Source organism: Scyliorhinus canicula, chromosome 26 (genome assembly GCF_902713615.1).
Source record: "Scyliorhinus canicula chromosome 26, sScyCan1.1, whole genome shotgun sequence".
Taxonomy (NCBI): Eukaryota; Metazoa; Chordata; class Chondrichthyes; order Carcharhiniformes; family Scyliorhinidae; genus Scyliorhinus; species Scyliorhinus canicula.
Genome location: NC_052171.1, coordinates 23,884,913 through 23,900,503, shown reverse-complemented (window position 1 = coordinate 23,900,503; position 15,591 = coordinate 23,884,913). Strand labels below are relative to the sequence as shown.

At 47.7% G+C, this 15,591-nt stretch overlaps 1 protein-coding gene across 2 annotated transcripts in view; it reads left to right on the top strand.

The window, feature by feature from the left end:
* Positions 1-15,591, top strand: part of LOC119957510 (calcium-activated potassium channel subunit alpha-1-like) — a 122,727-nt gene that overhangs the window by 76,720 nt on the left and 30,416 nt on the right. For both annotated transcript variants that reach the window (XM_038785630.1, XM_038785631.1), the window contains exons 21-23: positions 6,026-6,119; positions 10,014-10,238; positions 13,553-13,754. In XM_038785630.1, coding sequence (XP_038641558.1) covers positions 6,026-6,119; positions 10,014-10,238; positions 13,553-13,754 — 521 coding nt within the window. The remainder of the gene's footprint in view (positions 1-6,025; positions 6,120-10,013; positions 10,239-13,552; positions 13,755-15,591) is intronic.

Here is a 15,591-nt window from a genome sequence, read left to right as displayed (position 1 = left end):
TACGGTGGTACAGTCAGCACCCGAACTGCGCTGGGATCAGGTTCTGCCGAGATGTGCAACTATGCAAACATACAAGGAGCAGGATTAGGCAATCAGCTCCTCGAGCCTACAATAAAGTAATTGGGGAGACAGTATTAGCTGGATGTCAGAGTTTGTGTGAACAGTGGAAGACAGTCGAGACAAAGGAATCCTGAATGTTGTGTTGCTCGTTCTGAGTTAGTGTGTTTAACACTCCTCCAACAGAGGAAGTGTGCTTAACACTCGCTTGGCTCTGTTTCTTGTTTCTATGCTCTGGAGTCGCCAGGTGCCGTAAGAGACACCGTCACAAGCATCAAGGTCAAGTTCAAAGCAATAAAGCTATACACCAATTAGTAAGTCCAAACAGTTAGAGTTTATTATAACAATTATAATAAATGCTCATGCACACGCTAAAGACTAACTTACTTCTCTACCATTAAACGACTAATACTTATCTAAGAAGGAACAGGCAAGGTCAGGGAACAAGGCCGTTCTGGTCAGCAACTTCTTGATACTACTGGTTGGCACGGGTATAAGTAATGCCTGGGTCAAGGTAGTGATCGTCATTTTGGCACTTACTTATCGATGGCTGCTGCTCGACGGCTGGTGTAAAAGACAGGATCTGGAGGCTGGAGTCGGAGGCCGGAGACAGGAGACCGAACCATGTGCGGGACCTTCTTTTATAGGTCCCAGGAGGTCTGTGCCCCTTGGGGCGGGCTTCCTCACCTGCTGGGTATCGATTGGGCCTTTCCCCAATCGATATGATTTGAACCCCCCTATCCTAGGGCCGTTCCTTGATGGCTGCGGCGGTTCTTAGGACTCATTGTCCTGGTTTCGCTGGCTCCATCGTGTCTGCTTCGCTTTTGAAAGTATCAATAGATACTTGAGTGTATCTATTGTGCCCGGGGTTGTCCCGGTATCACTTCATTAGTATGTAGATGGCTTTCCCATTAACAGCGCTACCTGAACTCTGCAGCTGTCGGGAAACTGGTTTTTGCAAGTGTCCCAATGCTTAAAGCTTCTGCAAGCTGTTTGCTTTTGACCATGTCCGTTTTTCCCTGCACTCTTTGCAGTCTTCCATTTTGTATTCACTGGTGTCCATCTTAGATGGCTACACTTGGTGTAAAACCGTGGAGTACATTCGCTGGTTATAAGTGGAGCAGAATCTCTGTTCATAAGTTTTTTGGAAAATAATCATGGCTGATCTCCTCTTGACCTTATCGCCATCTTCCTGTCCACTCCCCAAAGCCCTTCATCTCGCTATTCATTAAGAATCTATCAATCTTGTTTGCTGATGACAAGACTGCAGTGGGTTGGATCTTGAACAATGATAAGTCAGAATACAGGAGGGAGATAGAGAAACTAGTGGAGTGGTGAAATGACAACAATCTCTCCCTCAATGCCAGCAAAACGAAAGAGCTGGTCATTGACTTCAGGAAGCAAAGTACTGTACACACCCCTGTCAGCATCAACGGGGCAGAGGTGGAGATGGTGAACAGCTTCAAATTCCTCGGGGTGTACATCACCAACAATCTGTTCTGGTCCGCCCACGTTGATGCTACCACCAACAAAGCACAACAGTGCCTATACTTCCTCAGGAAACTAAGGAAATTCGGCATTTTCACATTGACTCTGACCAACCTTTACAGATGCATCCTACCTGGCTGCATCAGAACCTGGTATGGCAACTGCTCAGCCCAGGACCGTAAGAAACTACAGAGGCTTGAACATAGCCCAGTCCATCACACAAACCTGCCTCCCATCCATTGACTCTATCTACACCTCCCGCTATCTGGGGAAATATTTCTTTAAAATATTTTTATTGAAGTATTTGTAAAATTTTATAACAATAACAGAAAAAGAACAGTAAACATTGAACATTAACATGGTGAAAAAATAGACATTTCCCCAATCGGCTCTATTATCACAAACCACATAAAGCAACACTTACCCCCCCTCTCGGAATGCTGCCACTGCCGACATTTTAAATTTATTCAAGAATGTCGACGAATGACTGCCACCTCCAGGAGAACCCTAGCATTGACCCTCTTAAGGCAAACTATTTTCTCGAGGCTGAGAAACCCAGCCATGTCACCAACCCAAGTCTCCCCACACGGGGGCTTCGAGTCCCTCCACAATAACAGGATCCGTCTCCGGGCTACCAGGGAGGCAAAGGCCAGAACGTCGGCCTCTTTCACTCCCTGAACTCCCAGGTCTTCTGACACTCCAAAGATCGCCACCTCTGGATTCTGCACCACCCGCGTACCTAGCATTGTGGACATTTGCCTTGGCAAACCCCTGCCAGAACCCTCCAAGCTTTGGGCATGCCCAAAACATATGGACATGGTTTGCTGGACTGCCCGCACACCTCGCACATCTGTCTTCTACCCTGAAAAACGTGCTCATCCTCACCGCCGTCATGTGTGCCCGGTGCGTCACCTTAAACTGGATTAGACTGAGCCTAGCACATGATGAGGGGGAATTGACCCTGCTTAGGGCTTCCGCCCACCGACCCGGCTCTAACTCTCCTCCTAATTCCTCCTCCCATTTGTCCTTAAGCTCCTCCACCGGGGTTCCCTCCGCTTCCAGCAGCTCCTGGTAGATATCCGACACCTTCTCCTCCCCCAACCAGGTACCGGAAACTACTCTACCTGTATCCCCCATAGCGGCAGAAGCGGGAAGGCCACCCCTGTTTTCTCAGGAAGGCCCGCACTTGCAAATATCTAAAGCCGTTCCTTGGGGGCAGCTTAAATTTGTACTCCAGCGCCTGCAGGTTGGGAAAGCTCCCATCGATAAACATCATTTAATCCTTTTACACTCTGAGAGCTTTGAATTATCATTTCTAAATCTGGGTACTTTTTAACGTTAGTCATGTCTTTTTTTTTGGTCAGAGGAAGTTTGAACATTTATCTTATGTCATCCTGTCTGATTTAAATATTTAGCTTCCAAGTAATTGAATGCTGAGCAATGAGCACCCAGAATGAGAACTCCTGAATTTGAAAAAAGAAAGTGAGCCACAAGTATTTTTTAAAATTACTTTAAAAAATAAAGTCATCCTTTTGATACCCGCCCTCTGCCAGCTCTGGAACCCGCCATCCATCCTGCCCGGTAGAAACCTGTGGTTATTACATATCGGGGTCCAGACCGACGCTCCTTCTACCCTCTTGTGTCTCCTCCACTGCCCCCAGATCTTCAATGCTGCCCCCACCACCGGGCTTGTGGAGTAATGGGCCAGCAAGAATGACAGAGGTGCTCCCAAACCGCTGCCTTTACATGACGCCGCCTCCAACCGCTCCCATGCCGACCCCTCCCCCAATACCCACTTCCTAACCATGGCTATATTGGCCGTCCAGTAGTAGTTGCAAATTTCCGGCAACGCCAGCCCACCCTGTCCCCGACTGCGTTCCAGCAGCACTCTCTTTACTAGCGGGGTCTTATTCGCCCAAACAAATCCCGAGATGATCTTAATCACCCGCTTGAAAAAGGCCTGAGGGATGAAGAGGCAAGGCACTGAAATACAAATAGAAATCTGGGGAGGACCGTCATTTTCACAGTCTGTACCCTCCCCGCCAGTGACAGCGGGAGCATGTCCCATCTTTTAAAGTCCCCTTCCATTTCTTCCACCAGCCAGGTCAGATTAAGCTACTTAATCCTACTTCCGAGCCACCTGTATTCCCAGGCAGAGGCGGCCAGGGAGATTGGTGGGGTAAAGAATAAGGAGGGTAATTTGGTCTTGGACCCGGCTGGGGGGGCGGTTAATGAGGTTTTTAAGGGATTCTACAGCAAATTATATGAGTCGGAACCCCCGGCGTGAGCGGAAGGGTTGAGGCAATTTCTGGATCAGTTGAGGTTCCCAAGGGTGGAGGAGGGCCTGGTGGAGGGGCTGGAGGCTCCAATCAAGATAGAAGAAACTATTTTTTTTTTTAATAAACAATTTTATTGAGGTAGTTTTTGGCTTTATAAACAGTTACAGACATCATCAGAAAGGAAGCAAAAAAGGCAAAAATGTGCAAACATCCACGTACTTTCAATACTTCCACCGTAACATATTGCACAACCCCGTTCCCCTCCCACCGGTACTACCCGCCATATTTTCCCTCCTACTCTGCTCTACTCCCCCCCCCTCCCCCCACCCCCCTGCTGACGCTCACTCTCCCGCAAAGAAGTCAATAAATGGTTGCCACCTCCATGGTGAACCCCTGCACAGATCCCCTCAAGGCGAACTTAATTTTTTCCATCGATAGAAGAAACTATTAAGCGGCTAGAGGGCATGCAGTCGGGCAAAGCTCTGAGGCCAGATGGCTTTCTGGTGGAATTTTTAAAGAAATTTTCAGAGACATTGAGCCCACTGCTGATGAGGACCTTAAATGAGGCCAGAGAGAAGGGAATCCTCCCCCCCTACAATGTTGCAGGCCTCGATCTCACTCATTCTTAAATGGGAGAAGGACCCTGAACAGTCAGGGTCCTGCAGGCCAATGTCGTTACTAAATGTGGATGCCAAGCTATTGGCTCAGATCTTGGCCACAAGGATAGAGGATTGTGTCCCGGGGATGATCGGGGAAGACCAGACTGGATTTGTTAAGGGTAGGCAACTTAATGCCAATTTGTGGAGGCTTTTAAATATTGTGATGATGCCCTCGGAAGGAGGGGAAGCAGAGGTTGTGGCAGCGATGGATGCAGAGAAAGCTTTCGATCGGGTGGAGTGGGAGGACCTGTGCGAGGCGCTGGGTAGGTTTGGGTTTGGTGAGGACTTTATTCGGTGGGTGCGATTGCTGTACCAGGCGCCTGTGGTAAGTGTGCGTATGAACCGGCTTAGGTCGGGGTATTTTAAATTGCACGGGGGAGACGAGGCAATGGTGCCCCCTCTCCCCGCTCTAGCCATTGAGCCGCTGGCCATGGCATTGAGAGCTTCAAGGAACTGGCAGGGGCTGGTCCGGGGGGTGGGGTAACAATGGTGATAATATGATTTAGTTTTACATTCAGTTTGAGGGAGGGAACAGTGGATCTAAGACTAGTATTTTAAACCGAAATATGGGCAATTATGAGAGCAAAACAGTAGAAGTTAAAGTAAGCCGACAAATTAGGTTAAGGGACATGTCAATAGAAATGCAGTGGCGGAGGTTTTAGAGGATATTTCGGAATACAGAATATGGGCATTCCAATCAGAAAGAAGAACTATGGAATTCCCATCCTCAAAAGGCAGTGGAAGCAGAGTCTTTGAATATTTTTAAGGCTGAGCTAGATAGATACTTGATAAAGAAAGGTTATTGGGAATTTGGAGTTGAGGTCACAATTAGATCAACCATGACCTTATTCAATGGTAGGGCAGGCTCAAAGGATGAGTGGTCTACTCCTGCTCCTAAACCCTATGTTTGTATGCACCTCTTTCTCTTCGTTTCAGATGTTTTGCAAAATCTATCTCGTGGACCAAATTTTTGGTCACCAGCCCAAATATTTCCTCAACTGGTTTAGTATCAAATCCTACCTGAAAAGGCTTCTGTGAAGCATCTTGGGGTGTCCTGCCATGTTCAAGATGCTATACAAATGCAAGGTGTTGTTGCACTGATACAAGGCTAAGGGGAGAGCGCAAGACAGCAAAGTTAGATCTCGATTGCTCCAGAAAATGGTGAATCAAATGCTCTCCTTCTGTGGTCAAAATCCCACAAAATACTCCCAGCGTGCAGGACTGGAGTGCCAGCCAAGATAAAAGGGTTTGCGACCACAATATTCTGATACTGAGCCAGCCAATAAGCTAATGTGTCAAACTACAGAAACAGGCACATCAGCATTCTAGTCATTTGTGTCTGAGGATCAATGTTGCTGCCATATTTCTCCCCACAGCAACATCGCTAGCTCACAAAGATTGGTTCTCACTGCTGGTGTACACCTCTGCCACTCGACCCCAACGGCAGCACCCACCCAATTCATTTTTGGCAAGAGCACATGCCGTCACTTAAAACCAAGTGGTAAATCTCACTTTATTCTTCCAATTGATTTTTTTTTTCAGGCCTGAAAAAAGGTCAAACAAAGTGTTAGTGAAATTGGATTCCACTGGCATGTTCCACTGGTGCCCTCCAAAGGGCATCACTCAAGTAACACTGGTGAGTATTCTGATTTAGCTGGAATATCGAGGTGTGTATTCCTGACAGGAGTCTCCCCCAGACGTTTGACATCAACGCCAGAGTGCTTGAATGCTTTACCATCGTTATGATTGTCATGGAAATGTCACTTTAAGAAATGTTTGTCAGCTCAAGTGGCTGCAGTGATGTCAGAGTGTGGGTGGAGCTTAGCTCTGGCTCTGCTTTTTAGTTTTGCTTTGAGGAAAAGCTTGGGTGTGTCTGTGTTTTTTAGTTTTGTTTTAGTGTTGGAGCTGCAGCCAGCCAAAGAAGGTGTAATTTTGATCTCTCTGCCATCTAAAGACTATCTCCAGATCATTTAGTGAATTCAGAGTGATAACTGCTCTCAGTAGAGAATTTAAACCTGATGTGTTTTGTAAAAAGGATTTTTATTTTATGGATGTTAAAAGGAAAGTTTAAGGATTACTTAGTGTTGTTTTCTTTGGGGGGTGCATTTGAATTGATGGTTGCTAAAATGTTCACTGTATGTTTTAAAAAGGTTAACTGAGTTCATAGAATAAACATTGTTTTGCTTTAAAAAATACTTTTCCATTTCTGCTGTACCACACCTGTAGAGTGGGTCATGTGCTCCCCATACCACAATCTATTAAAAGTTGTGGGTCAGGTGAACTCCATGGTACACTTTGGGGTTCTCTAAACCCTGGCTCATAACATGATACAGACGTCTGTCAGACTCACTGCTCCATTAAGTTAAATGTTCTTGGCATGACACATGACCTTGGACACTGTCCCCTCATGAAATAATGCTCTCTCTCCCTTTGGTATGAAATTACATTGAATTTATAGCACAGAAGTCATTTGGCCCAAATACTCTGTGCCGTTGATTATGCCCATACCGTGTCACCATATGCTTCCCTTCTCCCTCATGTTTATCTAACTTCCCCTTAAATCTATCTATGCTATTCGCCTCAACCACTCCCTGAGGTCAAAGAGTAAATGCTGGAAAATCTCAGCAGGTCTGGCTGCATCTGTGGGGAGAGAAAAGAGCGAACGTTTCGAGTCAGTTGACCTTTTGTCAAAGCTTGTCACTCCCTGAGGTGACGAGTTCCACATTCTCACTATTCCCCAGAGGGAAGAAATTTCTCTGAAATTCCTTATTAGATTTATGAGTGATTAGCTTATATGTATGGCCTCTGATTTTGGACATTTCTGCAAATGCAACATCTTTGTTTAAGAAAGGAGAATGAGACCGAAATCAGAAAACTACAGTCCAGCGAGTTAAAATCTGTCCCAGGGAAATTGTTAGAATTCATTATTCAATCAACATTCTGGGGGTTACTATTGATCAGAAACTAGCCACATGAATATGGGAGTGTCAAAACGAAAAGCATGTAAATTGTAAATAATAACTGTTTCAATCATCTCCTGTACAGTGTACAAATGTAAAATTCAATAAAAATATTTATTATAAAAAGGTAGAAGTGTTTTGAGGCAGGGTTCGATTCTGGGATCTTCATGCCTGGTTGTTATACCCTGCCCAGATCCAATTGGCTGGGGACAATTGCTTACCCCATGTTGTCTTTTGGGTCAGCCCATGTTACTTGGGGAATGAGCTCCCCAAATGAGAGGGGGGGGGGCAATTAGCAGTGCAGCTACATAAAGAGAGCTGGCCAGTGTGGTACCGGCCAGAGAGGGAAGCATTAGTGAACGACTGGCTCTGTGTACATATTCTTGGAAATAAAGTTACTTTCTGTTTGGCTCTACAAACAGCACTTTGTGTCCAGCACAAAAAACATCAACTGGGATTGTAACAATTCCTTGTAAGCCCTGAACCAGCGTTTTCCAAAAGTCTAATTTTTATTTATTCTTTCATGAGCGTCGCTGGCTGGGTCAGCATTTGTTGTCCGTCTCTAATTACCCGTGAACTGAGTGGCATGCCAGGCCATTTCAGATTACTGTGGATCTGGAGACACACATTGGACAGGTAAGGACTGCAGATTTCCCTAAAGGGCATTAGTGAACCAGATGGGTTTTTGTGACAGTCGATAAAGGTTCCATGGTCATGGTTAGACTTTTAATTCCAGATTTTTAGCAAATTCAAATTTCACCATTTGCCATGGTGGGATTCAAACCCAGAGCATTACCCTGGGTCTCTGGATTGCTAGTCCAGTGATAATACCACTACACCACTGTCTAGATATCAAGTAGATAACATCGACTGGGTTTCCCTCACCCACCATCTTGGAATTACTTGAAAAAGTATCATTTGAACTTTATTCTGCAATCTCAGCAGAGTGATCAAGCCTTCGAAGGTGCGCACTGTCAGGTGTGTGAAGAAAGGGAAAGTTCAGCTTTTCTAAACAAAACAAAAAAGTGAACATTTGTTTAGCTGTTATTTTATTTTAATGCATAAGCATTTTATAAAACCAATTTGAATAGCTGTAATATGTCCTTTTCTAATTCCTGGTGTGGAGCTCATGCCACAAAGGTTCACATGGCTGCCAGTCTGTGCCACTGAAATCTTACAAGCTGCAATGGGCCAAATTACTAATTAAATCATGGGCGTGATTCAACCGCAATGCTTCTGTCTGGTTTTGGGCACATTTAGCAGGGGTTTCTTGGTTCCTGCAGAGCCGAGAAATACTCAGCTATCCAACGCCACTTTGCCAGTTCTTTTTGGCCCTGGCAAACTCCCTCTCGAGGCCGCACTTACATCATTTCCTGCGCAGGCAAATCTTTCAACCCCCCCTCAGTGATCACAACGGCCTCCGGATTCGTCCCCAACTCACCTCTTAGGGGTCCTCGAGTCCCCCCTCACCCCACCTCTTATGGGCAAGGCACCCCCGGGCCCAACGTCTTGCATGGGCATCTTGGCACCGCCAGCTTGGCAACCTGGTAGTGCCAGAGCACTACCCTACTCAATGCCTGATCACCAGGGGCTCTCCAATGGCACGTGAGACCCATCCCCAGGTGCCATTACGACTAGTCCATACTTGCATGGAGCAGTACTAAATGGTAGGCTGGCGGGTTTTCCCAGGCACAGCCGATGAATCTAGGGCACCGAGAATATCCAGAGAATGGATATCAAAATAAGCCTAATGGATCATCTGGATCTTGCCCAACGAGAGTGCGATCCAGATCGCAGTCTCGCAAGACTGTTAAATCCCACGAGACGTTTTGAGCATCACTAATCTCAAGAGACCTCTCGCGAGATTCAACGGCCTCGTCCTGACATCAAATCGGGCGAAACAAGGCTGCTGAACTGTGCCCCTGGTGTGGGTAAAAATGTTGGCCAGGACACCCTGCTCTAAATGTTGACATTTCTTTTCTTGCATTAAATTGTTTTCATATGTGCGGCCATTAAAGAGCCCGTTTCTGGAAAGGCATAAGAATCATCGACAATACCTAAAAATAAGGTGCTAGTCTGCTGGTGCTACAGCTCTGAGCACCGAGAATATCAATAGAGAGTGAAGCAGCCCCACAATAAACAGATCAGATCTAAGCTTTGCAGTCCTGCCACGTCCAGTCAATAATAGTGGTGGAGAACTAAACAACTAAGGGGAGGAGGAGGAGGTCCTACAAACCTCCACATCCTCAACGATAGAGGAACCCAGCAGGACTGTGCAACAGACAAGGTTGAAGTGTTTACAGCCATCCTCAGTCAGAAATGCCGAGCAGGTAATAGAGCTTTCCCTCCTCTTCGAGGACCCCAGCAATACAGTCGTCAGCCAATTTGATTCAACTATAGCCTTGATCCAACCATGGATAAATGAGGTAAAAAGGATCAAATACCATCCTCTTTTTTCCTGTGTGTCAGGCACAGGGGCTCAGTTTCCTAACATGAACATTGTAGGTTTGATCCTGATTGCAATAACTCAGCATCAAATTAATACACGGTCCCAATTCCCCCTCTTCCAGAATCGATCAATGGCATCTCGACTGCGGCTTTCCAAACACGTGATAGTCTGTATCTTCAGTGAGCCGCAGTGCCCTGGAATCGGCCTGCGCAATTTCATCATGCCCCTTCGAGCAAGCAGCTTCGCCTACGATGAACTCAAGTCCATTGTGATTGTGGCCTCCCTGGAGTACATAGACCAGGAGTGGTCGACCATCAGCAACTTCCCCAAGGTCTTCATTCTGCCGGTAGGTACCAGAACCAGATGTAGCATTAATCCACGGCAGCCTGAAAATGTGAAATGTTCCTTGCAAACACAGAAAGGATTGGTGAGCGAACATGATCCCCAAATCAGGAGACCATGGGTCCAAGACCCATTCTAAGACTTTAGTGCATTAATTAAATTGACACCTCAATGCAGAGAGAGAGAATGATAGAATTTACAGTGTAGAAGGAGGCCATTTGGCCCATCGCGTCTGCACCGGCCCTTGGAAAGAGTACCCAACCCAAGCCCACACCTCCACCCTATTGCCATAACCCAGTAACCTCACCTAACCCTTTTGGACATTAAATGCAGTTTAGCACGGCCAATCCACCTAACCTGCACATTTTTGGACTGTGGGAGGAACCAGAGCACCTGGAGGAAACCCACGCACACACGGGGAGAACATGGCAGATTCTACACAGGCAGGAAGCCAGGAATCGAACCTGGGACCCTGGCGCTGTGAAGTGACAGTGCTACCCACTCTTCTACTGTGCCGCCGATGCGTTTGCGTTAAATCTTTCACAACCTCTGGATGTCCCAAATAATTTTACAATCAATGAAGCATGATTGGGGTGAAGTCACTGCTGTAAAGTAGGAAATGCTCATGTCCACAGAGGTTTATGAACTCTGCAATTTAGACCATTACTTCCCTGCGTACTCCTGGATGCATCACATTGAGTTCTGGTAACTTATCAACCTTATTACCGCCAGTTTTGTTTATACCTCCACTTTGTCACATTTACACCAATCAATTACCTCGTCTTTCAAAATGGCTTGGGCAGCGTGGCCAATCCACCGATCCTGCAAATCATTTTGGGTTGTGCGGGTGAGACCCGCATACACGGGGAGTATGTGCAAATTCCACACAGCGAGTGACCCGGGACCGGGATCAAACCCGGGTCCTTGGCGCCGTGAGGCAGCAGTGCTAAACACTGCACCACAGTGCCGGCCCCACCAACCAACAGTGCCAGGGAGGGAGGGAGACACAGCTACAACTTAACATCTCATTCAAAAGATGACAACATTGACAGTGCTGCACTCCCTCAGTACTGACCCTCTGACAGTACAGCACTCCCTCAGTACTGACCCTCTGACAGTGCAGCACTCCCTCAGTACTGACCCTCTGACAGTGCGGCACTCCCTCAGTACTGACCCTCTGACAGTACAGCACTCCCTCAGTACTGACCCTCTGACAGTGCAGCACTCCCTCAGTACTGACCCTCTGACAGTGCTGCACTCCCTCAGTACTGACCCTCTGACAGTGCGGCACTTCCTCAGTACTGACCCTCTGACAGTGCAGCACTCCCTCAGTACTGACCCTCTGACAGTGCCGCACACCCTCAGTACTGACCCACTGACAGTGCCCCACTCCCTCAGTACTGACCCTCTGACAGTGCAGCACTCCCTCAGTACTGTCCCTCTGACAGTGCGGCACTCCCTCAGTACTGACCCTCTGACAGTGCAGCACTCCCTCAGTACTGTCCCTCTGACAGTGCGGCACTCCCTCAGTACTGACCCTCTGACAGTGCAGCACTCCCTCAGTACTGACCCTCTGACAGTGCAGGACTCCCTCAGTACTGACCCTCTGACAGTGCGGCACTCCCTCAGTACTGACCCTCTGACAGTGCGGCACTCCCTCAGTACTGACCCTCTGACAGTGCGGCACTCCCTCAGTACTGACCCTCTGACAGTGCAGCACTCCCTCAGTACTGACCCTCTGACAGTGCGGCACTCCCTCAGTACTGACCCTCTGACAGTGCAGCACTCCCTCAGCACTGTCCCTCTGACAGTGCAGCACTCCCTCAGTACTGACCCTCTGACAGTGCGGCACTCCCTCAGTACTGACCCTCTGACAGTGCAGCACTGCCTCAGTACCGACCCTCTGACAGTGCAGCACTCCCTCAGTACTGACCCTCTGACAGTGCGGCACTCCCTCAGTACTGACTCTCTGACAGTGCGGCACTCCCTCAGTACTGACCCTCTGACAGTGCGGCACTCCCTCAGTACTGACCCTCTGACAGTGCTGCACTCCCTCAGTACTGACCCTCTGACAGTGCGGCACTTCCTCAGTACTGACCCTCTGACAGTGCAGCACTCCCTCAGTACTGACCCTCTGACAGTGCCGCACACCCTCAGTACTGACCCACTGACAGTGCCCCACTCCCTCAGTACTGACCCTCTGACAGTGCAGCACTCCCTCAGTACTGTCCCTCTGACAGTGCGGCACTCCCTCAGTACTGACCCTCTGACAGTGCAGCACTCCCTCAGTACTGTCCCTCTGACAGTGCGGCACTCCCTCAGTACTGACCCTCTGACAGTGCAGCACTCCCTCAGTACTGACCCTCTGACAGTGCAGGACTCCCTCAGTACTGACCCTCTGACAGTGCGGCACTCCCTCAGTACTGACCCTCTGACAGTGCGGCACTCCCTCAGTACTGACCCTCTGACAGTGCAGCACTCCCTCAGTACTGACCCTCTGACAGTGCAGCACTCCCTCAGTACTGTCCCTCTGACAGTGCAGCACTCCCCCAGTACTGACCCTCTGACAGTGCTGCACTCCCTCAGTACTGACCCTCTGACAGTGCAGCACTCCCTCAGTACCGACCCTCTGACAGTGCAGCACTCCCTCAGTACTGACCCTCTGACAGTGCAGCACTCCCTCAGTACCGACCCTCTGACAGTGCAGCACTCCCTCAGTACTGTCCCTCTGACAGTGCAGCACTCCCTCAGTACTGACCCTCTGACAGTGCTGCACTCCCTCAGTACTGACCCTCTGACAGTGCGGCACTCCCTCAGTACTGACCCTCTGACAGTGCGGCACTCCCTCAGTACTGACCCTCTGACAGTGCAGCACCCCCTCAACACTGACCTGACAGTGCGGCACTCCCTCAGTACTGCACTGGGATTGCTCACCTTCAAAGGAAAACTGGCGTTCTCCACGGTATCCTTGCCAATATTGATCTCTCAACTAACATCACTGAAATCAAACAAGGTAATCAGCACATTGTCATTTCTGAAACCATGTTTTGTGCAAATTGTTTGCCAGGTTTACAAGAGGTGAGTACACTTTGAAAGAAAAGTGCCTGATTGGCAGTCAGGCACATTGAGATGTCCCAAGTTGTGAACGTTGCTGTATAAACGCAAGTCTTTCCTTCCCTCCCTCGCTCACTGTTTCTCCAAGCTCGGCTCCATTGGCTCTGTATCTTCAGCAAAGGCAGTGTTTGAATGTTTGTGAATTTGCTGAGAGTTCTGTCACGATAAAGAATGATGTTTAATTACCTCTTGGTCTTGGTGTAGGGTTCACCGTTATGCCGCGCCGACTTAAAAGCAGTCAGCATCGGATCTTGCGACATGACTGTCATCATATCGTCAAACCGGACAAACGTACTGGAGAAGGCCCTCGAGGACAAGGAGTGCATCTTGGCAACACTCAATATCAAGGCAATGGTCTTTGAAGAATCCTTGGATTCCAACAATCTTTTCACAGCATTTATTTCAGGTACATTTTCTTACTGGCTCAACAGACTAAGGGATTTTATAAGAAGTTCACTGGGTGCTTGGACAAGGTTTAAATTAAATTGGCACAGGAATGGGCACCAAAATATGGAAGTAGAAAAGCGGAATAAGGTATACGAACTGTAAGTGTTGAACAGTACTAGAGAATGAAAAGTCCCATTTCAGATAGCAGTAGATGAAGGAGGACCAGGAATGCTGACACAGGTTTGTGCTGAATTAGGTTGGTGAGTTCCAATCACAAACAGCTGCATGAAAACGATGAAAACGTGGCTAAAATAGTGATTTGTGGATTCAAGAAAAGATGGAGAAAGAAGAAAGTGAGACGGGTACTGATTAGGGAAAACATTGTAATGTCGATATGGTGAGAGAGATAAAGAGGCGCACATCTGCAGGGAAATCATAGAGAAGTGCATAATATAGGATGGTATTGGGCGACTTTAATAACCCAAATGTCAATTGGCATGGTGTTAAAGAGTAAGGAGTAAGGGGCAGCAGGGTAGCATGGTGGTTAGCATAAATGCTTCACAGCTCCAGGGTCCCAGGTTCGATTCCCGGCTGGGTCACTGTCTGTGTGGAGTCTGCACATCCTCCCCGTGTCTGCGTGGGTTTCCTCCGGGTGCTCCGGTTTCCTCCCACAGTCCAAAGATGTGCGGGTTAGGTGGATTGGCCATGCTAAATTGCCCGTAGTGTCCTAATAAAAGTAAGGTTAAGGGGGGGGTTGTTGGGTTACGGGTATAGGGTGGATACGTGAGTGTGAGTAGGGCGATCATGGCTCGGCACAACATCGAGGGCCGAAGGGCCTGTTCTGTGCTGTACTGTTAAGTTAAGAGAGGAAAACGTTTCTGAAATGCATTCAGGAGAACTTCCTTTACCAGCAAAGATTCTTGATTCAGCAAGGAAGGAGGCAAAGCTTTATCAGGTGCTGGGGAATGAGTGCCTGTGGGCGAAACATTTAAGAGTGATCACTGTATCAAACGTTTTGGGTTTGTCAGGGAGGAGAGCAAGGAACAGCTTCAAGTAAAATCGAAGTTATGAGGAGGATATAAGGAGGCTACAAAGAGATGTAGCTCTGCAAAGATTGGCAAATGCAATATAATATGGGAAGATGTGAAATTATCTAGTTTGGCAGGAAGACTGAAAAAGCATGTTATCTACATGGTGAGAGATTACAGAGCTCTGAGCTGCAGAGGGATCTGGGTGTCCTACTGCATTAATCGCAACATTTTAGTCCACAAGTACAGCAGTGATTAGGAAATCTCAGAAAATGTTATTGATTATTGCGAGGGGAATTGAATACAAAAGTAGAGAAGTTATGCTTCAGTTGTGCAAGGTATTGATCTGGAGTACAGTGTGCAGTATTGGCTTCACAGAAAGTTGACTCATCTAATTACCGAAATGGGCAAGTTGCCTTATAAGGTCTGCATGACTGCATGAGGTCATGTTGCAGTTGTACAAAACTCTAGTACGGCCGCATTTGGAGTATTGCGTACAGTTCTGGTCGCCTCATTATAGGAAGGACGTGGAAGCTTTGGAACGGGTGCAGAGGAGATTTACCAGGATGTTGCCTGGTATGGAGGGAAAATCTTATGAGGAAAGGCTGATGGACTTGAGGTTGTTTTCGTTAGAGAGAAGAAGGTTAAGAGGTGACTTAATAGAGGCATACAAAATGATCAGAGGGTGAGAGCCTTCTCCCGCGGATGGAGGTGGCTAGCACGAGGGGACATAGCCTTAAATTGAGGGGTAATAGATATAGGACAGAGGTCAGAGGTAGGTTTTTTACGCAAAGAGTGGTGAGGCCGTGGAATGCCCTACCTGCAACA